Raw genomic sequence first — 25,731 nt, forward strand, 5'->3', positions numbered from 1 at the left:
TGCTATTTGTCGATGTCTTTCATAAGCTCAGATTGACCAGGAGTGACCTACGCCCAATGACAACCTCCCTTATTAGTTTGGCAAGTCCCATATAGTCCCACATCAGGAAAATCAAGTTTGGCATCTCCTGTTTAAACTATAAATAAGGGCCTGGGCATTGAAGTCAGATACACCACAGGAAAAACTTAAGTGTTTACTTTGGGTTTAAGTCCACACTCAGTTAAATAGTTTGGGCTTATTGTTTGAGTTTTTCTTGTTTAATATATTTTATGGCCTAGGAACATCTTCCTAAGGCATTTATAGTGATTTGCTCCTCCTTCGTCCGTGGATGTAGGTCAATTGATCGAACCACGTAAATCTAGTGTTCTTATCGCTTTTATTATTTCTACTTTATTATCATTGTTGGGTTGTCAAAATTACCCTTTGGTAAATTTCCTGAGGCTAGCTTTAACAAACCGGTATCAGAGCCTGGTTTTGAGATCTTTTGGCAACGATGATAATAACAAAGATTGTTGTCGAGAAATTCGATAGAAATGTCAACTTCGTCATGTGACAACTCAAGATGGAGGCCATTCTGGTTCAAGATGAAGTTGATTTGGCACTACTGAGAACATTTCAGATGGTACGTCAAAGGAAGATCTTTTAGGTATGGATAAGAAAGCTCGATCTAGCATTATTCTAAATCTCTCTGATGAGGTTTTACGGGAGGTGGCTACGGAGACTACGACTAAGAGCATGTGGGACAAACTTAAAGCCTTGTATATGAAGAGGACAGTGGAGAATCGTCTCTACTTGAAGCAAAGTTTGTATATGCTTCGGATGATTGAAAGTACATCTTTGCTCTCACATCTTGATAAATTTGATTCCTTAGTTATGAATTTGGAGAATATAGATGAAAAAATTGATGACGAGGATAAGGCTCTATTACTTTTGTGTTCTCTTCCCCAATCCTTTAAATATTTTCGTGATACTATGATTTATGGAAAAGAAATAATTTCATATCAGGAAATTAAATCTGCACTAAAATCTAAGGAGCAGATAGACAGGGATATCACTAGAGAAAGTAGAGGGAATCAGGCTGAAGGTCTAATTGTCAAGAGTAGAACGGATAAAAGAGAATTTGACAATAGTAGATCTAAATCTAGATCTAAATCCAGACATAAAAATTTGGAATGCAGATATTGTCATAAAATGGGACATATTAAGGCTGATTGCTTTAAATTGAAAAATAAATTAAAGCAAAAGGAAAAAATAATTGAGAAAACTATGAAATCTGTTGAAGTTAGTGTAGCGGCTGTTGTAGCAGCTGATGAGAATGATGGAAATATTTTCTTTGCTACTGATGACAGGACGAGGTCTAAAAATGAATGGATTTTAGATTCGGGTTGTTCTTATCACATGTGTCCTAATAGAGATTTGTTTTCCACATATGAATCTTGTAATAGTGGAATTGTTTTGATGAGCAATAATGCAGCATGTGATGTTGTTGGTAGAGGAACAATCTGAATTAAAATGCATGATGATATTGTAAGGATGCTCACTAATGTTAGACATATTACTGATTTAAAAAAGAATCTCATCTCTTTAGGCACCCTAAAAGCCCTTGGGTGTAAATACACAGCTGAAAGTGGAGTTATGAAAGTTTCTAGAAGTGCTCTTGTTGTTATGAAAGCTTGTAGGTCTGGTAGCTTGTATATTTTACAGGGAACTACTGTCACAGGCTCAGTTGCAGTCTCGTCATCATCATTGTCCGATTCTGACATCACCAAATTATGGCATATGTGTTTGGGTCATATGAGTGAAAAAAGGTTTAAGCATATTGAGCAAAAGGGGTCTTCTTTGCAGACAGAGTACTGGGCCACTGGATTTTTGTGAACACTGCATTTTTGGAAAGCAGAAAAGAGTCAACTTCAATTCTCCGATAGTTCACAAAACAAAAGGTACTCTTGACTATATTCATTCAGACCTTTGGGGTCCAACTCATGTTAAGTCTGAGGGTGGTGCCAGGTATATGTTGACTTTCATTGACGATTATTCCAGGAACGTTTGGGTTTATTTTTTAAATCATAAAAATGATATTTTTCTAACCTTTAAACAATGGAAGGCTTTGATTGAGAAGCAAACAGGTAAACAGATTAAGCGGCTTCGAACAGATAATGGCATGAAATTTTATGCTTTGGGGAGGAGCCCCAAGACAAAACCTTACCGATTGAGTTCATCGTAGTTTGTACTTCTTCGACCTATAATGCAATTATTAGTTAGCTCACTCTCAACCATTTAAGAGTGTTGGTATCGACGTACCACTCGACGATCAAGTTCCCCACCCGAGGGGAAATCGACAAAGTAAGAGGAGATCCTTAGGGATCAGGACAGTGTTGCCTCGCCACTGCACCTCAAGGCGTGGGATCCGGGGAGCCCCCAATGGATCCAAGGGACCCTAATAGATTCACCCCCTGCCATGAGGCCATTGAGAAGTTGATCGAGGTTCCCCTCAATGATGTGCATCTAGACTAGATCGTCCAGATCGAGACAGACCTTGAACATTCTGGTAGAGGTATGCCAACTCGCCACTCGCTTCCATTGGTTCGTCATACAAAGAGTTCCCCAACAAGTAACACACACGCGAACATTCTGGCCAAGTTAGCTTTTGTTGAATCCCAGATTTTAATGATTAAAATCAATTGATGAGTTTATAGACTAATAAACATTTGAGATAAGTGACATAGGAGAAACTTCAATCATGAACTTGAACTATCGAAAGATAAATTGTTGAAGCAGGATAATCATACGTTAGGCCAGAGAATATCATGTTAGAGATTGGACGTCGGGCCAGAGGATTGGTCGACGTGCCGAAGGATGGACTTCGTGCCATGAGTTCGAGCATCGGGTCAGAAGGATCAGGTATTGCACAAAGAAGATCGGATGTTGCGGGAGGTCAACATGCCAAAGGAAAGGATGATGCGTCGGAGGTTTGGATGAAATACCAAATGAACAAATGACATATCGGACAACATGCTGAAGGCTTCATGATTATAATTAGAGTTGTCAAGTCTTAATTGAATTTGTTTAGAGTTTAATTGAGTTAGTTTAAGGGTGTAACTATGCCAACTTGATTATGAGTCTATTGGGCCTGAACCAGGGTTGAATTGAGCCTATTGAAAGGCCAATTCAGTGACCTGGGGTTGGGCTGGGTGGTGGTACCGCCAGGCCCAAGCGGTGGTACTGTTAGAACCCGAGTTCCTATATTGTCAGGTGATAGTACCTCTCAGGCAAGCGGTAGTTCTACCCAAGCAAGAGATGGTACTGCTAGAGCCCAGGTTCCCAAGTTTTGTCAGGCGATAGTACCACCCAACGTAGGTGGTAGTATTGTCAGTACCTTGGAAACCAAGATGATTTAAATTTTTGGCTTTATTTTTTAAGCCATTTAGGGTTTATAAATACCCTACTCATGCTTGCTTAATGAAGCAAGAAAGGAGTAAGAATTCTTGAGGATAAAAGTGTTGTAAAACTCTCTTGAAAAGTGTTAAGTCTCTTCCTCCTTGAGTTTAGAGAATATACTAAGGAGGTATGAGGTTTTTTATAAAAGAGGGGTGTGAAGGTTCTCTCCTAAGCTTGTGAAAAGGAGAAAGGATTGTAATAAGGGTAGTTGATCTTCGCCCTTTGAAAAGAAGATCAGTAGTGAAAGTCGATAGCCTCGAGGGAAGAGGAATCAAGAGTGGACATAGATTAGGACAACCGAACCACGATTTAGCCTTGAGGGAAAAGGAATCGAGAGTGGATGTAGGTTAGAACAACCGAACCACTACAAATCAGTTTACATTTCTCTTTATACTTTTTCTTGCTATTACTAACTGATTTAGTTGCTCACTACGCTTCCTCACAGTCTAAGTTAAATGCATTTATGATACGGATTTATTGATCGAACTTTCAAATTGGAATTTTATCTTAAAAGCACTAATTCACCACCCCCACCCCCCCCACCCCCCCCTCTCCCTCGTTAGTGTCTTTACGATCCTAACAACTTCTGCACAACCTAGCACAAGAAATTGCCCAATGGTGCATACCCTAACAACCAAAACCATCGAAAAGAATGGCATAGGCAACTTGGAGATGAAAAAATAATTGGATGGATGAAATCCTGCGTTACCAATAGGAAGGGGCACTACCCGACGACCCTGTCGTGACGCGAAGGCTACGACGTATCCAGGCTCGATACTATGTCCTGAATGAGTGATTGTATTGATGAACATATAGCCAACCCCTCCTACGATACCTATTTTTGAAAGAGTCCAACAGAGTTTTGGTTGAGGTGCATGAAGGAATATGTGGGGAACATATCGGGGGACATACCTTAGCTTTCAAAGTGCTCTAACTAGGGTACTATTGGCCGACCATGCAAAAAGATGATGTGACCTACATATAAAGGTGCTCAGAATGCTAAAGGCACTCACAAATCCAACACAAACCCATAGTCCATCGAGCCCCATTGACATGGCATAGCCATTTGTGCAATGGGGAATGGACCTCCTAGGCCCATTTTCCCACGCATCTTGCTAATGCCAATTTCTCATCATCGGAGTGGACTACTTCACTAAGTGGGTTGAAGCTGAAGCCCTCGCCTCAATCTGCGAAAGGCAGATGGAAAGGTTCGTGTGAAGGAATATTATCACTCAGTATGGGATCCCAAAATCCCTCATCCCAAAATCGCCTCAAGTGGGTGCAGTTTAACAATTCGAGGTTCAAAGAATTCTACTAGTCCTACGGGATCCAGTTGAAATTTAGCTCGGTGGCACACCTCTAAACCAATGGGCTGGCCAAGGTAACCAACTGATCCATCCTTAAAGAATTGAAGAGATAAGTTATCGGTGCTAAAGGATCATGAGCTGATGAGCTCCCTTAAATCAGGAACCGGGGAGTCCCCTTTCAGCCTGGCCTACGAAACTAAGGTAGTCCTCCTACCTGAAGTTGTAATGAGTCCCTCCTCCTGCGGACGCAGTCGAGCAAGAACCTACTACGACGGGTTCTTTCTCTTGATGGGGATATAAAGAGGAATAACCTTTGTATATGAACAAATACTAGAAGACCATAATACGCAGTGAAATTAAATGAAATCACAATAAAATAGAACATAAAGATATATGTTGAAAACCCCTCCAATGTGAAGGGTAAAAACCACGGGGCAAACTAGAGATAATCCACTATGAGAATAATAAATATACAAATCTCAATCTCTTGCCCTAAACCCTAGCAACAACCACAAGAGAATAATTGGGATACAAGGATTATATCACTGCCCACAATATCTAAAACCTCTCCAAGTAATCACAGCAAGAGTCTACTGTAGATTTGATCTAACCTGAGATGAGAACACTGCTAGATGATTGAGAATAGTCTCTCTGCGTTGTCCTTATCTTCTTACCTTTCTTTCTCTTGTTTTTCTGCCCTTTTCTTCTCCTCTTTGCTGCTGCAAGGATGTATTCGTTGCTGCCCTTTTATAGCCTTTTTCTGCCTCTAAAACATAGCCACCCACACCCCCCTAATGTTAATTAGGGTTAGGTTAAGAGGGGGTGAGCCATGGGCTGCCCAAGCCCACTGTGGGCTGAATCTATGGGCTGCTAGTCCAACATCTCCCACCCACACGATCGAGCAAAAACTCGCTATGACGGGTCCCTCCTCCCACGGATATGGTTGAGCAAGAACTCGTTGCGATGGGTCCCTCCTCCTACTGATGCAGTCGAGCAAGAACTTGCTACGATGGGTCCCTCCTCCCATAAACATGATCGAGCAAGAACCCATTGCGATGGGTCCCTTCTCCCGCTACGGCAAACTGATACCAATACTTCTACTATGACGATCAAACTAAGGCCCGATATGGTAAACTAATTCCAATACTCCCTATATGACGTTCGAACCAAGACCCGCTACAACGAAAGCCGCTATGACGGACTGATACCAATACTCCCGCTATGGGAGTCGAACCAAAACCTGCTACAACGGACTGATACCATTACTCTCGCTATGGCAATCGAACCAAGACCCACTACAACGGAAGCCATTATAACAAACTGATACCAATACTCCTGCTATTGTGGTCGAACCAAGAGCTGTTATGACGGACTGATACCAATACTCCCGCTACAACAATCGAACCAAGACCCGCTATGGCGGATTGATACCAATACTTCCACTACGCGGTCGAACTAAGACCCACTATAATAAACTAATTCTGATCCTTTCGTCCGCACGGTCGAGCCAACACCCACTATTGCATACTTACACTCCTGGTCAGGAAGTCAAAGTACGTACCCCCAAAAGTGAAAGAAGGGGTAGGCCTAAAATAAAACCTAACCTCTTGTGCAGAAGGGGGAGGCAAAAAACAGAAGGAAACCTTCGAAAATAGAAAGGGGAGGTTAGAAAAATGAGAGAGAATGAACTCTTGTGCGGAAGGGGGAGAACGAAGATAGAGAGGGAGGAAAAGAGAAAAGGGTCCCTTAGGTCAACACCCATCTAAAAGGTCATCTTAGTAAGAAAGCACAGCTCACCCCGGACAGGCTTCGCGCCGACCACCACGACGCCAATGACAATCACGTTGCCATGCAAGAATGCATGAAAAGCGACGTCCTTCGAAACCTCCATTCAAAGCTTCGAAGTGTAGGAAAATCTAGGGGTGACATCACATGTGCAACAGAAGAACAAAAAACAAAAATCCCTAAGTTTCCCAATGATGTGTTTGTCGTCGTGTGAAATATTATGCTTTACCTAGGGGGATCATATATCCCTGAATCGCTACAAATCTATAGGAGAGGGTGAAGGAGGTCAAGTGTCTTCCTCTCTAGTAGTGATCCACACAATAGGGCTACGACGACGCTCCTCAAATCTCTAGTCCTATTATCTGAGGAGGAGAATAGGAGGTGGCAACCAAGAGACCTCTAGCCTATAAGCTTTTGGTTCCCTCATATTTATAGAGGTCTCCTATCAACTTAACCCTAATGGATCCTGCCCTATTGGGTATTGGATCTCTATCCAACTACCCAAGCCTCTTAGATTAGTAGATCTCTATCCAATAATCTCTCATTGGCTCTTATTTGATCTCATCCATAAGATCCAATAATTCAGGAGCTTATTGAATATACAATAAGATAGGGGCTCTGACAGATATCTTATATTTGAACCTCTACTCGTCACAACGCCTACCATATATGTGTGACCTCTAGGCCCAATATCGAGTTGACCGTGAATCATACTTGACAGAATTCCTTCTGGCTCAGTGAATTATTATCTCCATAATAATTCACTCAACTCCTCGACTACGGAGGTACTATGCCACTACGTCGTAGTCCCTAAACGATATAGGGGAATCAAATCCATTAGACCTATCTATCCTCAGTTATCGTGTATCTATAGTCTCTTATTCATCTAATACCCCAGATACCGTATATCGAGGATGGTACTATCATTCCCATACAGTTTCTACTCGAGTCTCGCTCTAATCAGATTCTCTCGAAGAATTCTTTCTCTATCAATTCGAATAACCCTGGCTATGGATTTGTCTGAGCAAGAACACATAGGATATTCCTCTCATGACACCAAGAGCTGATCCTCTATCGACACTCAATAGCTCTCGTAAGGTTGGCTACTACTCTCGATAATCGATTGTGCCAGATTTGGAACCTCTAGGCCTATAAGTCCGTTATCAAAGAGTGGAGTATTCATACAAGATATCCTTGGTGTCTCAAGTCTAAAGACTAGATACACCACTAGGACTACGGAATCGATGTCTGATAATAAGGCATCATCAACCATCCAGCATTTCATGAGCGGATCAATCAGTGAACTCATTCTCCAATGAGCACCTGCACTGTATCCCCAGTGTCGCCACATGAGCAGCTATGAGACTAATCGCCTCCATCATATGTACGAGTATATAGTACATCAGTCTATCCGGTTATCTCGATGTCCCTCTCGAGCAACCTATAACCAGAATTATTTAGGATCTGTGTTTAAAGGCGAATTGGTCTCATTATCGTGATCTCATCATGATCTGATTCCCATTGCATAGATCCATGAACATCACTATATATATATATATATATATATATATATATATATATATATATATATATATATATATATATATATATATATATATATATATATATGAAACAAGCAATATAAAGTGATAAAATATTAAATAATATAATGAGCAAAAAGAATGTGTATCATGTCACTTGTGCTATCACTCACATGATTAGTTTACAGGGCACCTAGGACTAACATAAAGAAGGTCTTACTGGGGGAGACGAGTGATAGGAACGAACCCCTGCACCTCCCATCTCTCCCTGCCATGTAAGCAACACCTAAGCAAAGGCTCTGAGCCACCTATGCCCTATGACCACTAATGAGATGTCACGTCACCTGCCCCAACTTCCCGAAGTGAAACTTCAAGAATCACTCACTGATCTCGCAGTTGAGAAATTAAACTTAGTTCTGCATTAATGGTCGTCGGCATAGCCCAACTTCACAAGTCGAACAAACGACGAGGGGACCACGCTTTGCTTTAATAGCTGGATGAACGACGAGGGGACCACACCCTACCTGACTCAAAGAAGTAAGGAAACCCGATGGAGCTGTCATCACGATAGTCCCAAATGCTGCCCTGGGAGCATGCGCCAACGCACAACCCGCATTAAATTTTTCCACCACATCGGGTAAGGGAAGCCTCGACGAAAGCCTATCAACTCCACTCAACGCCCAGGTATAAAATTCATTCCTGGGGACAAGCCGGGACAAATAGGGAGAAGAGACTCTTTACTCTCTTAATTTATTACTAATACTCTTATCTTCTTTCCTTCTATTTTTCTAACTTAATCATCGGATGGGTCAAGCCGGGACACCCCCAGGGCAGGCCTGCTGTGCAGGGCCATCAACAAAGTTCGAAGATGTGACCAAGAAGCTACCCGGCAAAGGAGATCGCTCAGCTCCTAAACCAAGCTTCGTTGCCTGAAGACTAAGCCATTCTTAGCATGGTGCCTCTCCTTACAATTTTCTTCGTTAGCACCAACTCTCCACGTTAGCCAGGAAGAGTGACCAAAAGAGACCTATGATTTCGACGGAGAACCAACCGAACGGACCCACCAGATGATATTTGTGTGTTAATAAGTGTATTATTTTATGGTTTGTGATTCATATCTTATTAGTTTATTTTTTTTGTTTGAAATGAATGTTGTAGTTTCTTACAATTAAATATTTAATATTGTTGATATATCGTATTTACTTGATACAAATAGAGAAAAAGAAATTTATGATGTTCGTTGTTTTCACGCATTAAACTTCAAGCATATTTTCTCGCACATCCTGATGCTGCGTGTATTCGGTACACTGTCCCAGAACAATTATTCACTCGAGGGTAATCGGCGTCCATTTCTTTATTGTCTCGAGGATAACACAGACAGGAACAAGTACCGATAAAGATTCAAGTTTGCATTCAATGCATGGGACAAGGATTGCGAAGAACGGCACGCAAGCAAAGCTCCGACCTCCGATGGCACGTGAGAGAGAAGTTCTCGGTCATGTCCAACTCATTAGGCTTCACTCCGTCTCTTTCAGGGAGCTCCCAATCGAAGTGGTAGAGAAGGGAGGCGAGGGGAAGCTCCACGCTCGCCATCCCGAAGGCTATTCCTGGGCACATCCTCCTTCCTGCTCCGAACGGTATGAACTCGAAGTTGTTCCCCTTGAAATCGACCGTCGAGCTCCCCCGGTCGAATCTCTCCGGCTTGAACATGGCGGCGTCGTCCCAGTGTCGCGGATCTCTTCCCAAGGCCCACACGTTCACCAGCACCCTCGTCTTCTCCGGTATCTGGTAACCGAGAATCTCTCTCGGCTCCTGGCACTCTCGGGGGAGCAGCAGAGGAAGAGGAGGGTGCAGCCTCAGTGTCTCCTTAATGATCATCCTCAGGTAGTTCATCTCGTTGATGTCCTCCTCCCTCACCCTTGCCTTTCCTCCGACGGTCTCCCTCACCTCCTGTTGCACCCTCTTCATCGCACCTGGATTTCTCATCAGCTCCGACATGATCCACTCCAGTGTTGTTGCTGTTGTCTCGCCGCCCGCCCCAAATAGATCCTTCACGTTTCCATTCCAAAAGAGAACCAGGAATTAAAACAATCTGATGTCGTTGTCCTGTGAGATTAGGGTTAGGAAGCTTACCAAGATTATAGCTTTGACGGCCACGTCTGTGAACGCGAATGGCAGGCTGCCTTCACGTTGGACTTTGAGTAGGACATCGACCAAGTCCTCCTCCACTTGCTCGGTGGAGTTCCTCTCTCTGTGTTCCTGAATGATGCTGCTCAGGATAGCGTCCATCTCGCGGTGTAACCTTGGCAGCTTGAGAGACATGCCGCTGAGCAGACTAACGAGCGACGACGATGGGAATAGGTCAACCAAGCTGAAGCCTCCCGATGCCTCCAGTCCTCGGTTTAACACCTGCAGGAACTGCTTCTGATACTTGCACTTCCTCCCGATGATAGCCCTTGCGGCTATGTCATTGGTCATCAGCGCGAACTTGCTACTGAGATTCACAGTGGAACCACTTTTTGACGACAGATCCGTGGACCGAACAAAATTGAGCACCTCTTCTTCCCGGATCGAGCGAAAAGACAGGACTCGCTTGACGCTCAGCAGTTCCAGTATGCTCATCTTCCTTATTTCCCTCCAGTAGGATCCGTAGGGGGCGAACGCGGGGCTCTTGTCGCCGTACGCTATGATCCTGACGGACGAAATCATCGGCCTGCTGGCGAAGCTGACGTCCTGGGTCTTCATGATCTCGGCGGCTGCTTCGGGGGAGGAGACGACGAGGGTGGGAACCTCACCGAGCTTTAGGAGCATGACGGCACCAAATTTCTCGGACAAGGAAGCGAGGGAACGATACGGCAACGGACCAAGGACATGGTGCAAGCTACCTATGAGAGGAAGCTTGAACGGACCCGGAGGAAGTCTGGCGTTGCCTCGCCGGCTGTAGCTGTACTTCCTGAGTAGCAGCAGGAGGAGGACGAGGAAGGAGGCGAAGAGGAAGGTGGTGCCAGTGACATCCATGGTTGTGTTGGGATGATGCAGAGGCCGGCCCTCGCTTTAATATATGGTGCTCAACGATCGACACGATGATAAGATCAAGAATGTGGTTTCCGTGGAATCTAATTGTTGTATGATTCCAAGCTTTTACACTTGAGATAAAGACAACGAGCGTGCCGTCTGTGACCATTGCAGCCCAAACTGCAGTTGAGCTGTCTCTATCGAAGTCATCTCCTCTTCCGTAATCATCTACGCGTTACCGTAGAAGTCATCACAAGAAGTGAGACCTGCTCAGTATCGAAAACCAGTGTTCAAAGGACTAGTCGACAAAGCTGATATAAGTTCATAAATGTAGGCGCAATTACGTGTTCTCGGGACAACAATGAAGTCGATATATATGAAGCGTCTTATATATTAATATAATATAATATATATATGATCATATATATGCTTAAACTCTTGAAGTTTCTGAAGTCAACAAAAGTTTCTAATCTGATAAATCCTTCCACTCAAATTGATTTTTAGCAACGAGAGGTACAAATATGTATATAATATTTCTTAAGGACAAATCATTTGAGGAGTCGCTAAGCACCGATCCATATTGTTGAATTCCATTTATATAGTTCAAATCTTAAAACTTCCTAACCCAATCATATTAAGCTTAGTGCATTGTCAAACCATACGTAGGCCAAGTGAAGTTAACATGGACGAGGATAAAGGTTGACCTTTAGATCGACAAAACCCTTCCGACACTTGCGACAAGTCCATCGGTAATGGCAGGACATGACAAACCATATCACATCAATGTTCTCAATTATTTCTAGTATTCTTAATTACGTTTCCTTTTATGTGCGTTGAGAAAACAATTGAATCTTTTTTTTATTTCAGGTCTTTGTCAAAATGTTTTTTTTAACCCAATTTATATTGAAAATTTTGAGGTAATGAACACTTACTATTATCCACGTTATAGATTTTTATATGCTCATATATTGTGTGTGTGTGTGTGTGTGTGTGTGTGTGTGTGTGTGTATGTATTTCAATTTATGATTATAATACATCTTAAAATTTGATTCCATGTATCTTATTTTTTATATTTTACATTGTTTATTAATATTATAATATTTTATTATTTTATATTGATATTATCTTACATCTACTATAGATTATATTTATTTTTCATATATATTTGTAATATTTTATACAGAAACTTAATAATTGATGATCTATCCAAGACACATGCAACAGCAACCAAATAGCGCCAACATATAATATAACACATCTCCAACACAAAAAATAGGAAGTAGAACCTTAGCAAATTCGATTTATCAATTGGCACTCTTGATTATAATTATCATTTTATTTATTTTTTAAAATAAATTTTGGATTTTATCATGTGATGTGAATATCAGTAACTCGAGTCCAATAGATTAACTGATCTATCAGTTTTATTTGACTTAAATCATTAATTAAAATATTTAAATTGGGTTAGATAATAATGAATCGATCATATCCTTATAAATCAATTTTATAATTATCAATATTTAATATGGGACTAACCAGAAATATTATGGTTTGTAAATCGATAATATGAGATTTAACGTGATCGATATCCAATCAGATATGATAACTATGGAGAGCAGCACCGATCTGTATCAAAACCACGTTGGTGACACAATTTCTAATGGTTTTTGAGCTACCATGACAGCAAGTTTGAGAACATGTTCAATCACATTCGTCTTTAAGTGGTCATTAACAAAACTCAAGATTCGCCATGCCACGCTACGTACCTCCTGCATGCATATATATACTCCAAGATTCCCGAGTACTGCACAGTTGTCCACATGTAGACCTTCATCATCTGCTCCGTAAAAAGTTTTGTGTGGGTGGCGAGCTTTAGTTTTATAGATCTCTAGGATTTAGTAAGGGAGAGAAATGCATGAAAAATAATTTGGGTGCTTTTGTTTTTTCTCTATGCTGGCTAGAGAGGATGTTTCCAAAGAGAGAAAATAAAAATATATATAATTTTTTTAATATTTATATAAAAGCATATATAATGTAATTATGCTTGAGCTATGATAACTTGTGAAAGCTTTATTCTTTATCGTGAATAAGTTATCGAATCATATTAAATCTATTTTATGTTATATTCTTGATTGTGGATCTTTGAAAATTGTATTGGCTCTGCAATTCTACTCTCGTGGAGTTGTTGATATCAGACTCATGTCGATAATCCAACCACCCTTTTATAATATCTTGCAACTATGTACTTATACTCCACGCTTGTTAGAGGAAGCGAAGCCACAACCTTCCTTCCCTGAGCTCTCTTTCTCAAGTCTCAGAACTCGAAGAGCATCGAAGCAATGACGGAGAAGGTGATCAAATTCCTGACCACTCCATTCGGCATCTTCTTTTCCTTGTAATGTGTTTGTGCGAGTTCAGTTTTGTCATATTATTCTTTCGTTTCTATAGTTTGCTGTGAGATCTTCATATTTCTCGGCCTTCGGAGTTGTGAGATCGTCTTATGGTTTGTGTTCACTTGCATTTACTGTCAGGTCTCCACCTTGATCATAGAAGCAGATATCGGATGCTCATGTTGTTACAAGAAGATCCAAAAGGTTCTTTGCAAGCTCCAAGGTAAGCAAGCAGCAACCCCTTGTGCGTGCTGTTGTATTAGGTGGTGTATATGGACTGAGAGGTTACTGATGATGCTGTGATGTCCTTTGTCATGGAATTTTCTACGTTGAGTTCGAGAAAGAATCCTGTCCATCAATTACAACGAGAGGGATAACAAGGTCACCATCTCCGGCCCCTTCAATCCCGAGTGTCTTAAGAATAAGCTGCTTTGCAAGCTGTGCAAGGTGGCGAAAGATATCAAGATCAAACCAGATGACCCACCGCCGCCCCCGCCGAAACCCAAAGAGCCTGTCAAGATTATCTGCTGCTTCAAGCCGTGGCCAGACTGCTGCTTCCGGCCATGCCCTTGTTTCGAGCCAAGCAAAGGCTGTCGCCGGTGCTGCTTCTGTGGTTGGATGTGCTGCGCTGTCGCGCCATTCTGCGCTCCAGAGCCCAAGCCTAGCCCGCCGAAGGAAACGAAACTTGTTTGCTGCGGCAAGCCATGGCCGTCCTGCTGCTACAATCATCAGATGATAGCAAGGGCTCGGAAAAAGGGTGCAACCTCCTAAGCAGATCCGGCCTCAGAACAGCTGACGACCCCCTTCATGATTAAAAGACACAAGCAATGCAAACCCTGAAGAAGGGAGGACGAATCATGGCCCAATTGGCACCATAGGCAATGTACCTTGACAACAATAAGCACCACCCACGACAGCATCACCCACAGCCATTAACCTAATGCGACGAGTCCCTCCTCCCATGAACGTGATCGAGCAAGAACCCGCTGTAATGGGTCCCTCCTCCCGCGGACATGGTCGAGCAAGAACCCGCTGCGATGGGTCCCTCCTCTTATGGATGCAGTCGAGCAAGAACTCACTACTAATGGGTCCTTCCACCCACAGACACGATCGAGCAAGAACCCATTGTGACGGGTCCCTTCTCCGGCTACGGCATACTGATACCAATACTTCTACTATCATGATCGAACTAAGGCCTGCTACGATAGACTAACGCCAATACTCCTATGGCATTCGAACTAAGACCAGCAACAATGGAAGCCACTATGATGGATTGATACTAATACTCCCGCTATAGGGGTTGAACCAAAACCTGCTACAACGGACTGATATCAATACTCTCGCTATGACAGTCAAACAAAAACCCGTTATAGCAGGAGCCGCTACGATGGATTGATACTAATACTTCCATTGTGATAGTCGAACCAAGAGTTGTTATGATAGATCGATACCAATACTCCCATTATAGCGGACTGATACCAACACTTCCACTACACGATCGAACTAAGACCCACTATAATGAATTGATACTAATCCTCCCACCCGCATGGTCGAGCCAACACCCGCTATTGCAGACTTACACTTCTGCTCAAGGGGTCAAGTACCTGCCCCAGAAGCGAAAGAAGGGATAGGCCTAAAAGAAAACTTAACATCTCTGTGCGGAAGGGGGAGGCAAAAAAGGAGAAAGAAACCTCCCAAAGCATAAGGAGGAGGTTAGAAAAATGAGAGAAAATAAACTCTTGTCCAGACGGGGAGAACAAAGATAGAGAGCGAGAAAAAGAAAAAAGGGTCCCTTAGGTCAACACCCGTCTAAAAGGTCATCTTAGCAAGAAAGCACATCTCGCCCTGGATGGGCTTCAGTTCGACCACCACTACACCAACGACAATCATGTTGCCATGTAGGAATGTATGAAAGGAGATGTCCATCGAAACCTCCATTTAAAGCTCGAAGAATATATTTCCGGGGGAGACAAGTGATAGGGGATAAACCCTACACCTCCCCGCTCCCCTCGCCACATAAGTAACACCTATGCGAAGGCTCTGAGCCACCTATGCCCTATGACCACCGACGAGATGTCATGTCACCTGCCTCGACTTGTCGAAGTGAGAACTACTCAATGATCCCACGATCGAGAAATTAAACCCAGTTCTATATTAATGGTTAGCGGCATAGCCCAGCTTCACTAGTCGAACGAATGGAGGGGACCACGCCCTGCTTCACCAGCCGGAAGAATAATGAGGGGACCACACCCTGCTTGGTTCGAAGAAGAAAGGAAACCCGATGGAGGCGTCATCGTGATAGTCCTAAATGTTGCCCTGGGAGCATGCACCAACGAACAACCTACATTAATTTTTTCCACCACATTGGGTAAGGAGAGTCTCAATGGAAGTCCATCTACTCCACTCAGCGCCTAGGTTTAAAAGTCATGCCTTAAGCCAAGCCAAGATAAATAGGCAGAAAAGATTCTTTACTCTCTTAATTCATTACTGATACCCTTATCTCTCCCTCCCCCCTGTTTTTCTGACTTAAGCATATGAGAGGTTGAGCCAGGACACCCCCGTATAAGCTGACTATGCAAGGCCATCGACAGAGTTCGAAGGTTTGTCCAGGAAACTACTCAGACTGAGGAAATCGCCCAGCTCCCAAACCAACTTTCAATACCCGAAGACTGAGCCACTCTTAGTGTGGTGCCTCTCTTTACAATTTTCTTTGTTGGAACAAACTCTTCACGTAGGCCGGGAAGAGTGACCAGAATAAACAGACGCTTTCCACATAGAACCCACTAAGCCGACTGACAGTCGATGATATCTATGTGTTAACAAGTATATTATTTTATGATTTGTGATTCATATCTTATTAGTTTATTGTTTTTTGTTTGAAATGAATGTTGCAGTTTCTTACAATTAAATATTTAATATTGTTGATATATCGTATTTGCTTGATACAAATAGAGAAAAAGAAATTTATGATGTTCGTTGTTTTCACGCATTCAACTTCAAGCATATTTTCTCGCACATCCTGATGCAGCGTGTATTCGGTACACTGTCCCATAACAATTATTCACTCGAGGGTAAACGGCGTCCATTTCTTTATTGTCTCGAGGATCACACAGACAGGACCATGTAGCGATGAAGAGTCATGTTTGCAGTCAATACATGGGACAAGGATTGCGAGGAATGGCACGCAAGCAAAGCTCCGACCTCCGACGGCACGTGAGCGAGAAGTTCTCGGTCATGTCCAACTCATTAGGCTTCACTCCGTCTCTTGCCGGGAGCTCCCAATCGAAGTGGTAGAGAAGGGAGGCGAGGGGAAGCTCCACGCTCGCCATCCCGAAGGCTATCCCTGGGCACATCCTCCTTCCTGCCCCGAACGGTATGAACTCGAAGTTGTTCCCCTTGAAATCGACCGGGGAGCTCCCCCGGTCGAATCTCTCCGGCTTGAACATGGCGGCGTCGTCCCAGTGTCGCGGATCTCTTCCCAAGGCCCACACGTTTACCAGCACCCTCGTCTTCTCCGGTATCTGGTAACCGAGAATCTCTCTCGGCTCCTGGCACTCTCGAGGGAGCAGCAGAGGAAGAGGAGGGTGCAGCCTCAGTGTCTCCTTAATGATCAGCCTCAGGTATTTCATCTCGTTGATGTCCTCCTCCCTCACCCTTCCCTTTCCTCCGACGGTCTCCCTCACCTCCTGTTGCACCCTCTTCATCGCACCTGGATTTCTCATCAGCTCCGACATGATCCACTCCAGTGTTGTTGCTGTTGTCTCGCCGCCCGCCCCAAATAGATCCTTCACGTTTCCATTCCAAAAGAGAACCAGGAATTAAAACAATCTGAAGTCGTTGTCCTGCGAGATTAGGGTTAGGAAGCTTACCAAGATTATAGCTTTGACGGCCACGTCTGTGAAAGCGAATGGCATGCTGCCTTCACGTTGGACTTTGAGTAAGACATCGACCAAGTCCTCCTCTACTTGCTCGGTGGAGTTCCTCTCTCTGTGCTCCTGAATGATGCTGCTCAGGATAGCGTCCATCTCGCGGTGTAACCTTGGCAGCTTGAGAGGTATGCCACTGAGCAGACTAACGAGCGACGACGATGGGAATAGGTCAGCCAAGCTGAAGCCTCCCGATGCCTCCAGTGCTCGGTTTATCACCTGTAGGAACTGCTTCTGATACTTACACTTCCTCCCGATGATAGCCCTTGCGGCTATGTCATTGGTCATCAGCGCGAACTTGCTACTGAGATTCACGGTGGAACCACTGTTTGACAACAGATCCATGGACCGAACAAAATTGAGCACCTCTTCTTCCCGGATCGAGCGAAAAGACAGGACTCGCTTGACGCTCAGCAGTTCCAGTATGCTCATCTTCCTTACTTCCCTCCAGTAGGATCCGTATGGGGCGAACACGGGGCTCTTGTCGCCGTACGCTATGATCCTGACGGACGAAATCATCGGCCTGCTGGCGAAGCTGACGTCCTGGGTCTTCATGATCTCGGCGGCTGCTTCGGGGGAGGAGACCACGAGGGTGGGAACCTCACCGAGCTTTAGGAGCATGACGGCACCAAATTTCTCGGACAAGGCAGCGAGGGAACGATACGGCAACGGACCGAGGACATGGTGCAAGCTACCTATGAGAGGAAGCTTGAACGGACCCGGAGGAAGTCTGGCGTTGCCTCGCCGGCTGTAGCTGTGCTTCCTGAGTAGCAGCAGGAGGAGGACGAGGAAGGAGGCGAAGAGGAAGGTGGTGCCAGTGACATCCATGGTTGTGTTGGGATGATGCAGAGGCCGGCCCTCGCTTTAATATATGGTGCTCAGCGATCGACACGATGATAAGATCAAGAATGTGGTTTCCGTGGAATCTAATTGTTGTATGATTCCAAGCTTTTACACTTAAGATAAAGACAACGAGCGTGCCGTCTGTGACCATTGCAGCCCAAACTGCAGTTGAGCTGTCTCTATCGAAGTCATCTCTTCTTCCGTAATCATCTACGCGTTACTGGAGGAGTCATCACAAGAAGTGAGACCTGCTCAGTATCGAAAACCAGTGTTCAAAGGACTAGTCGACGAAGCTGATATAAGTTCATAAATGTAGGCGCAATTACGTGTTCTCGGGACAACAATGAAGTCGATATATATGAAGCGTCTTATATATTAATATAATATAATATATATATGATCATCATATATATGCTTAAACTCTTGAAGTTTCTGAAGTCGACAAAAGTTTCTAATCTGATAAATCCTTCCACTCAAATTGATTTTTAGCAACGAGAGGTACAAATATGTATATAATATTTCTTAAGGACAAATCATTTGAGGAGTCGCTAAGCACCGATCCATATTGTTGAATTCCATTTATACTTCAAATCTTAAAATTTCCTAACCCAATCATATTAAGCTTAGTGCATTGTCAAACCATACATAGGCCAAGTGAAGCTAACATGGACGAGGATAAAGGTTGTCCTTTAGATCGACAAAACCCTTACGACACTTGCGACAAGTCTATCGGTAATGGCAGGACATAACAAACCATATCACATCAATGTTCTCAATTATTTCAAGTATTCTTAATTACGTTTCCTTCGATGTGTGTTGAGAAAACAATTGATTCCATGTATCTTATTTTTTATATTTTACATTGTTTATTAATGTTATAATGTTTTATTATTTTATATTGATATTATCTTACATCTACTATAGATTATATTTATTTTTCATATATATTTGTAATATTTTATACAGAGACTTAATAATTGATAACCTATTGAAGACACACGTCAACAACCTAATACCGTCAACATATAATATAACACATCTCCACCACAAAAAATAGGAAGTAGAACCTTAGCCAATTCGATTTATCAATTGGCACTCTTGATTATAATTATCATTTTATTTATTTTTTAAAATAAATTTTAGATTCTATCAAGTGAGGTGAATATCAGTCCATTCATGAGTAGCTCTTTTATATTTGAATCAATGTTATGACTCGAGTCCAATATGTTAACTGATCTATCAGTTTTATTTAACTTAAATCACTAATCAAAATATTTAAATTGAGTTAGATAATAATGAATCGATCCGACCTTTATAAATCAATTTTATTATTATCAATTTTTAAATATTACACCAATGATTTGTAAATCGATAATATGAGATATCCAATCAGATACGATAACTATGGAGAGCAGCACCGATCTGTATCAAACCACGTTGGTGACACAATTTCTAATGGTTTTTGAGCTACCATGACAGCAAGTTTGAGAACATGTTCAATCACATTCGTCTTTAAGCGGTCATTAACAAAACTCAAGATTCGCCATGCCACGCTACGTACTTCCTGCATGCATATATATACTCCAAGATTCCCAAGTACTACACAGTTGTCCACATGTAGACCTTCATCATCTACTCCGTAAAATGTTTTGTGTGGGTGGCGAGCTTTAGTTTTATAGATCTCTAGGCTTTAGTAAGGGAGAGAAATACATGAATAATAATTTGGGTGCTTTTGTATTTTCTCTAAGCTGGCTAGAGAGGATGTTTCCCAAGAGAGAAAATAAAAATATATAATTTTTTTTATGTTTATATAAAAGCATATATAATGTAATTATGCTTGAGCTATGATAACTGAAGTGTTTTAGAATTAATTGATCTTATATGATGAAATATTATATTCTTGATTGTAGATCTTTGAAAATTATTTTGGCTCTGCAGTTCTACTCTCGTGGAGTTGTTGATGTCAGACTCATGTCAATAATCCAACCACCCTTTTATACTATCTTGCAAACTATGTATACTTATACTGCACGCTTGTTAGAGGAAGCCAAGCCACAACCTTCCTTCCCCGAGCTCTCTTCTCAAGTCTCAGAACTCGAAGAGCATCGAAGCAATGACAGAGAAGGTGATCAAATTCCTGACCACTAAATTCAGCTTCTTCTTTTCCTTCTAATGTGTTTGTGCGAGTTGAGTTTCGTACATCATATTATTCTTTAGTTTCTATAGTTTGCTGTGAGATCTTCATATTTCTCGGCCTTCGGAGTTGTGAGATCGTCTTATGGTTTGTGTTCGCTTGCATTTACTGTCAGGTCTCCACCTTGATCATAGAAGCAGATATCGGATGCTCATGTTGTTACAAAAAGATCCAAAAGGTTCTTTGCAAGCTCCAAGGTAAGCAAGCAGCAACCCCTTGTGCGTGCTGTTGTATTAGGTGGTGTATATGGACTGAGAGGTTACTGATGATGCTGCGATGTCCTTTGTCATGGAATTTTCTACGTTGAGTTCGAGAGAGAATCCAGTCCATCAATTACAACGAGAAGGATAACAAGGTCACTATCTCCGGCCCCTTCAATCCCGAGTGTCTTAAGAAGAAGCTGCTTTGCAAGCTGTGCAAGGTGGCGAAAGATATCAAGATCAAGCCGGATGACCCACCGCCGCCCCCGCCGAAACCCATAAAGGAACCCAAAGAGCCTGTCAAGATTATCTGCTGCTTCAAGCCGTGGCCAGACTGCTGCTTCCGGCCATGCCCTTGTTTCGAGCCAAGCAAAGGCTGTCGCCGGTGCTGCTCCTGTGGTTGGATGTGCTGCGTTGTCGCGTCATTCTGCGCTCCGGAGCCCAAGCCTAGCCCGCCGAAGGAAACGAAACTTGTTTGCTGCGGCAAGCCATGGCCGTCCTGCTGCTACAAGCCCTGCCCTTGCTTTGAGCAAACCCATGGCTGCCGCCGGTGCTGCTCCTGTGGTTGGATGTGCTGCGTTCGAGGGCCGGTCTGTGTTCCACCGCCCAAGCCCTGCCCGTCGTATTGCCCTCCCAGGGCTTGCCCATCGGAGCACTGCTGCTCCAAGCCAAGCCCGCCGCCGAATCCATGTTTCCATGGCTACAAGTTTGTCTACGAGGAGGGGCCGCCGCCAGATCCATGCACCATTATGTAATCTTTAATCGACCTCTCGTCTGTCCTTTGGTTCCAATTCCCGTACTTTCTTTCGGCCGCTGAAGAGTAGTGCAAGCGACGAAAGACGTAAATAAGATCGTAATGCCGACAAGATCATCCCATCCGATCTTGTGGATTATGATGGTGAAAGAGAGATCCAAGAAGCTTGGTTTTCGATGTGTTTACTTGAGTGGAAGTTTGTGTTTCGATTTGTGTCAGCTTTGTCCAGAGCTGGTGTTTAAGCTGATAATGATTCGCATCCGTATGGTTTTATACTGTCGGAACATGTGAGTTTCAAAAAACACTTGTAAATATAAAAGAGATCTGAGGAACTTATGAATCCATTCCCATAATTCTCAATTAAGACAAAAATTCAATGCGGTCCAAATGAATAAAAATTACCAATAGAAACGGAACCAAAGGAAGCCTAAACGAGCAGAATCAATCACAAAATACATTCACCAAGCTCATATTTCGCCCAGGAGGGGAAAGGAACGATGATACTGAACTGGTGGCGGAGAGTGGTACCACGAGAGGCGGTTTGTTGGCTTTGACGGCGGCGACGCCGAGGTCGAGGCAACAGCGGAAGGCGACCTGCATCGGAATAGCTACTGCGGGGATCGTCGTCGACCGTTGTCGCCCGGCCAAATTAATTTATAGATTAGAATGATTTGGAATGGATCGTTGCTGCTTTTATACTTCAATTTTTTATCATCAAATTTCTTTGATATAATTATAAAAATAAAACATTTCACAACAATATTCTTATGATCAGATCTTAATATATTTTTACTATTAAGATGAATATATTCCCTTTTATCTGGCAATATAGGTATTGACAAAAATAATTTGGAATAAAGTCATGACATGCATCTTTCAAGTAACGTTGGGTGTTTCCGTGGACATCAATATGCATCATATCCCCATGAAGTATTGGAGTGACTTAAATCGTGTTTTGAATCATTTCTTGGTCAACTAGCAAATCCCCAATTCTTATTGACGCACTCACAACTAATCTCTCTTCCCAAATGCTCAAACCGTTGCAATATTTTGTTTGGCTTGACTTTGAAGCTCTCGAATTTACGTATTCACGTGAACATGTCACACTTCTTTCCCGTATTAAATGTTGACAAGTAGGCCAAGTTACTTGACATGTTTTCGTCGTCGTCATCCTCGTGGAAGACGCAGTCCAACTTGTCGGGCGGCAACGAAGAAGCCGGGCTCAAACACAACCCCGTCGTAAATTGGTTAAACGGGCTGAAACAGCAGGCGGAGCTGCTGGTTTTGACTGCCTCCGAATTCAAACACTGGACTGAAGCCCACAGAAACCTCCCCAACCTGCTTGTAAACACCCTGTCAATTCATTTATCTCTTCATCCTCCTCTCTATATAGCCATCCCTTCACATGCAGTCCTTTACGTGCCATTCCATCGCAAGTAAAGCTTCAGCGAATCGATCATCTTCCGATGGGTCGTTGGGTGAGACCAGAGGTACGTGAGTCTTCCTTTTCCTTCCCTTCTTCCCCTGCACGCCATGGATCATCGTCTTACGGTGGAAGCTCTTTGTGATCTCGACAGGTTTTCCCGCTCATGGCGGCGATGACCTTCGTGACGAGTATGTGCGTGTTCCAGCTCACGCGGAATATGCTCATGAACCCTGATGTCAGGTAAGTCGACGCACTTCTCTCCAATCCTTTGCAGTGTGATCGATCAGATTTTATCTGATAGTACCTGTTAGCTAAGCAACGAGAGTTCTTTCTTTGCCTTGCAGGATCAACAAGACGAATCGCACCACAGCGGTGCTCGAGAACGCAGAGGAAGGTGAGAAGTATAGCCAACACAGCCTGCGCAGGTTCCTCAGCCATCGCCCCCCCGAAGTGTTTCCGGCTCTCAATCGCTTCTTCTCCAGCGCTGACGAATAGAGCAAAGCCAGCAAAGCAAGTATATGGTAGGATTGCTAGTGATGTGTCATGTCCATGTCTCTAAACTCTAGATTGGGAGTCCTCATTTCTCTAACAAGTCTGTATTGGTGAATTCTTATTAAAGGAATAAACTAAGTTGTTATCGGAAGTTAATTATTATTTTTTAGATTAACTAAAATTGTTATCATTTTATTATCGGATTTTATGGGAACGGCTGTCGGTTTTAATAGGCTTTTTACAGTGCGTGTTGAACCCTTTAATTAGATTTGAAATGAATTCAGATAAGAAAAATAGAAATCTAAATTAGATTTCGTATAAAATTCATGCATATCCATTATTAAATGATAATTAAAATGAGTGAACTTTTTTTTATACATGCATCAAACTCGCCTATTTAATTGGGGCTCTAGAAAGAAAATTAATTTCGTATTTTAAGAGCATTGACCCTATCAAGTCTTATGTTATTAAGGGAGTTTAGTGCGTCAGACGTCGTTGACGCGGAGCCCAGTTAGCCAATTTATACGGGCATGCACCTCTAACATGCTGAGGTGGCAGCATGCTGGGCGTCGGATTTTAGATGTACGGTCAGGAGGGGTTGCTTTTACGGAAACTGTTGCCGTAGTGGTCAGAATGGTCAACCAGTTGACTCTCCTACAGTTAAGCCTTCAGCGGAGAAGACGCAGCAAAAGTTCGATGCACACCCGTTTCGGTATTGCCGTCCGAGTAGTTCCCGTGTGATTGGTTAAAAGGCTCGGCCCAAAGTGGGGCACCCGTAGTTTCCGATTCATAAGAAAGGTGAATGAGTGGGTGGTTCACCGGGAGTGACAGAAAGCACGGCCGTCCAGTTGGCGGACCGGGTTTCCCGTTGATGTGTCGACGCGTGTCCTTCCTGCGGGCGCCTGCAATCCAGAACGTCCGTTCTCCGCCACTGCGCAACCGTCCATCTCCCCGGTAAACGTGGCACTCGGTGCTCCGATCCCGCCACCGATAAAAAGACTGTAAAGCCCTCGGTCCGAAGCGGAAGTCGTAGCTGCCGACTCATGGGCAAATGCGTATTTCTACACAGAATCTGGAGGCAGATACCAACGTAACTTTCGGTAACCCGAAGGCTTTAACCGCAGGTGAGTGGCGAATATAAAATTAATCGGGGTTTATTTTTTGAAACGGAGAGTTCCAACTGCTATATAACCGCTCGTTCTGACGCTCTTCTTCCCTCGCATCCCCGTATCTCGCTCTCATCCTCATTCCACGCCCATCTACCTAATCCCTCGAATATCTCACCTTTCTCGCTTTGCTGATCCAATGGGTTCCTCCCAGACGATGGACTCTGCTTTCCACCTCTTCCTTCTCCCGAATGCGTCGGCTCTGCCTTCGATTGCGGCCGTTATCGTCTTCGCCATCTCTGTCCTCTGGCTCTACCCCGGCGGCCTCGCGTGGGCGCTCTCCAGAGCCGACCGATCTATCCCCGGGCCCCCGGGGCATGGTCCTCCCCCTCTCCGGTTCCGCCGCGCACCGTGTCCTCGCCAGGCTCGCCGAGTCGCTCAAAGCCTCCGACTTGAAGGCCTTCTCCCTCGGCTTCACACGCTTCGTCTTGTCAAGCCACCCCGACACAGCCCGGGCGATCCTCAACAGCTCGGCCTTCGCCGATCGCCCTGTCCCTACGAGCTCCTCTTCCACCGGCGAGTACTGGCGCAATCTCAGGAGGATCACCGCCACCTATCTGTTCAGTCCGACGAGAAGCATAGGAAGGCCATCGGTCAGCAAATGATCCACGACGTAATGGCAAGCACAGAGACGGACGGGATCGTGGGGATAAAGAAAGTTCTGCACTATGGGTCTCTGAACAACGTGATGATGAGCGATGTTGACAAAAGATTCGATTTTGGGAAGGTCGAAGGCATGGAGTTGGAAAGGCCGGTCACGGAAGGGTATGAGCTACTTGGCGCGTTCAACTGGAGCGACCACTTTCCTCCATTGGCATGATGATTTCAAGAAGATGCTCTAAGATACGATCGAAAAGGACTTGTTGCATGCACGAGCGTGGGATGATAGGACTTCTTTCGCTTTCGATTTGAGTAGTCGAAGAAAAAAGTAGAAGGAAATGTGAGAAGTTTTTTGGAGAGAAGAAAATATCTCTGAATCATTTACAACCATTTAGAAAAAAAATATATAATCCTTTTTATTACTTTCTCCTTATTTATTTTTATAATATTATTCATATATTTTATATTTTATGACATAATACATAGTTATATTTTAATTTTTATAAATAGGTGGGGTAGATGCATGTATCAAAAAAAATATAATGGATATTCATGAATTTTATTCTGAATCTAAACCTAATCTAGATATCTATTTTTTTATTTGAATTCATTTCAAATCTAATTAAAAGATTTAATATGCATTATGAAAAGTTT

General features: G+C 43.4%; 5 protein-coding genes and 1 non-coding gene across 7 annotated transcripts; 4 read left to right on the forward strand and 2 right to left on the reverse strand.

Moving 5' to 3' along the window:
• Positions 1-9,400: 9,400 nt before the first annotated feature.
• On the reverse strand, positions 9,401-11,147 carry LOC135649477 (desmethyl-deoxy-podophyllotoxin synthase-like). Its single transcript, XM_065167863.1, has 2 exons — positions 10,205-11,147; positions 9,401-10,120 (listed from the first exon to the last, which is right to left on the reverse strand). The coding sequence occupies exons 1-2, from the start codon at positions 11,087-11,089 to the stop codon at positions 9,485-9,487; spliced, it is 1,521 nt and encodes a 506-aa protein (XP_065023935.1). The 5' UTR covers positions 11,090-11,147; the 3' UTR covers positions 9,401-9,484.
• A 2,212-nt stretch (positions 11,148-13,359) lies between these two features.
• Positions 13,360-16,396, forward strand: LOC135649287 (protein PYRICULARIA ORYZAE RESISTANCE 21-like). 2 transcript variants are annotated; one of them, XM_065167499.1, is made up of 3 exons: positions 13,360-13,437; positions 13,618-13,699; positions 13,811-16,396. In XM_065167499.1, the coding sequence occupies exons 1-3, from the start codon at positions 13,426-13,428 to the stop codon at positions 14,245-14,247; spliced, it is 531 nt and encodes a 176-aa protein (XP_065023571.1). In that variant the 5' UTR covers positions 13,360-13,425; the 3' UTR covers positions 14,248-16,396. The 2 variants fall into 2 exon arrangements, 1 of the variants encoding a protein (XP_065023571.1); XR_010501217.1 differs by having other exon boundaries at positions 13,417-13,481; positions 13,618-13,953.
• Positions 16,397-16,541: 145 nt separating this feature from the next.
• On the reverse strand, positions 16,542-18,296 carry LOC103975017 (desmethyl-deoxy-podophyllotoxin synthase-like). The gene is made up of 2 exons (XM_009389928.3): positions 17,346-18,296; positions 16,542-17,261 (listed from the first exon to the last, which is right to left on the reverse strand). The coding sequence occupies exons 1-2, from the start codon at positions 18,228-18,230 to the stop codon at positions 16,626-16,628; spliced, it is 1,521 nt and encodes a 506-aa protein (XP_009388203.2). The 5' UTR covers positions 18,231-18,296; the 3' UTR covers positions 16,542-16,625.
• A 1,970-nt stretch (positions 18,297-20,266) lies between these two features.
• LOC103999136 (uncharacterized) lies at positions 20,267-21,578 on the forward strand. The gene is made up of 3 exons (XR_010501218.1): positions 20,267-20,370; positions 20,555-20,636; positions 20,748-21,578. It is a non-coding gene; the product is annotated as an uncharacterized LOC103999136 (transcript).
• Positions 21,579-22,770: 1,192 nt separating this feature from the next.
• LOC103999135 (uncharacterized) lies at positions 22,771-23,473 on the forward strand. Its single transcript, XM_009420793.3, has 3 exons — positions 22,771-22,883; positions 22,971-23,059; positions 23,164-23,473. Exons 1-3 carry the CDS (start codon positions 22,860-22,862, stop codon positions 23,312-23,314), a joined length of 264 nt encoding a protein of 87 aa, XP_009419068.1. The 5' UTR covers positions 22,771-22,859; the 3' UTR covers positions 23,315-23,473.
• A 1,161-nt stretch (positions 23,474-24,634) lies between these two features.
• Positions 24,635-25,297, forward strand: LOC135649109 (cytochrome P450 78A5-like). The gene has a single exon (XM_065167219.1). It carries the CDS (start codon positions 24,635-24,637, stop codon positions 25,295-25,297), a length of 663 nt encoding a protein of 220 aa, XP_065023291.1.
• The last annotated feature ends 434 nt before the right edge of the window (positions 25,298-25,731 follow it).

This window comes from Musa acuminata, chromosome BXJ3-9, assembly GCF_036884655.1.
Source record: "Musa acuminata AAA Group cultivar baxijiao chromosome BXJ3-9, Cavendish_Baxijiao_AAA, whole genome shotgun sequence".
NCBI classification, from domain to species: domain Eukaryota; kingdom Viridiplantae; phylum Streptophyta; class Magnoliopsida; order Zingiberales; family Musaceae; genus Musa; species Musa acuminata.

Bases quoted from the DNA above. Each gene is read 5' to 3' on its own strand.
- LOC135649477 (XM_065167863.1), bottom strand. From the start codon at position 11,089: ATGGATGTCACTGGCACCACCTTCCTCTTCGCCTCCTTCCTCGTCCTC. The intron at 10,121-10,204 runs GTAAGCTTCCTA...GGAAACGTGAAG, and splicing joins CCGTCAAAGCTATAATCTTG to GATCTATTTGGGGCGGGCGG.
- LOC135649287 (XM_065167499.1), top strand. The intron at 13,700-13,810 runs GTAAGCAAGCAG...TTCTACGTTGAG, and splicing joins GGTTCTTTGCAAGCTCCAAG to TTCGAGAAAGAATCCTGTCC.
- LOC103975017 (XM_009389928.3), bottom strand. From the start codon at position 18,230: ATGGATGTCACTGGCACCACCTTCCTCTTCGCCTCCTTCCTCGTCCTC. The intron at 17,262-17,345 runs GTAAGCTTCCTA...GGAAACGTGAAG, and splicing joins CCGTCAAAGCTATAATCTTG to GATCTATTTGGGGCGGGCGG.
- LOC103999135 (XM_009420793.3), top strand. From the start codon at position 22,860: ATGGGTCGTTGGGTGAGACCAGAG. The intron at 22,884-22,970 runs GTACGTGAGTCT...TGATCTCGACAG, and splicing joins GTCGTTGGGTGAGACCAGAG to GTTTTCCCGCTCATGGCGGC. The intron at 23,060-23,163 runs GTAAGTCGACGC...TTTGCCTTGCAG, and splicing joins CTCATGAACCCTGATGTCAG to GATCAACAAGACGAATCGCA.
- LOC135649109 (XM_065167219.1), top strand. From the start codon at position 24,635: ATGGACTCTGCTTTCCACCTCTTCCTTCTCCCGAATGCGTCGGCTCTG.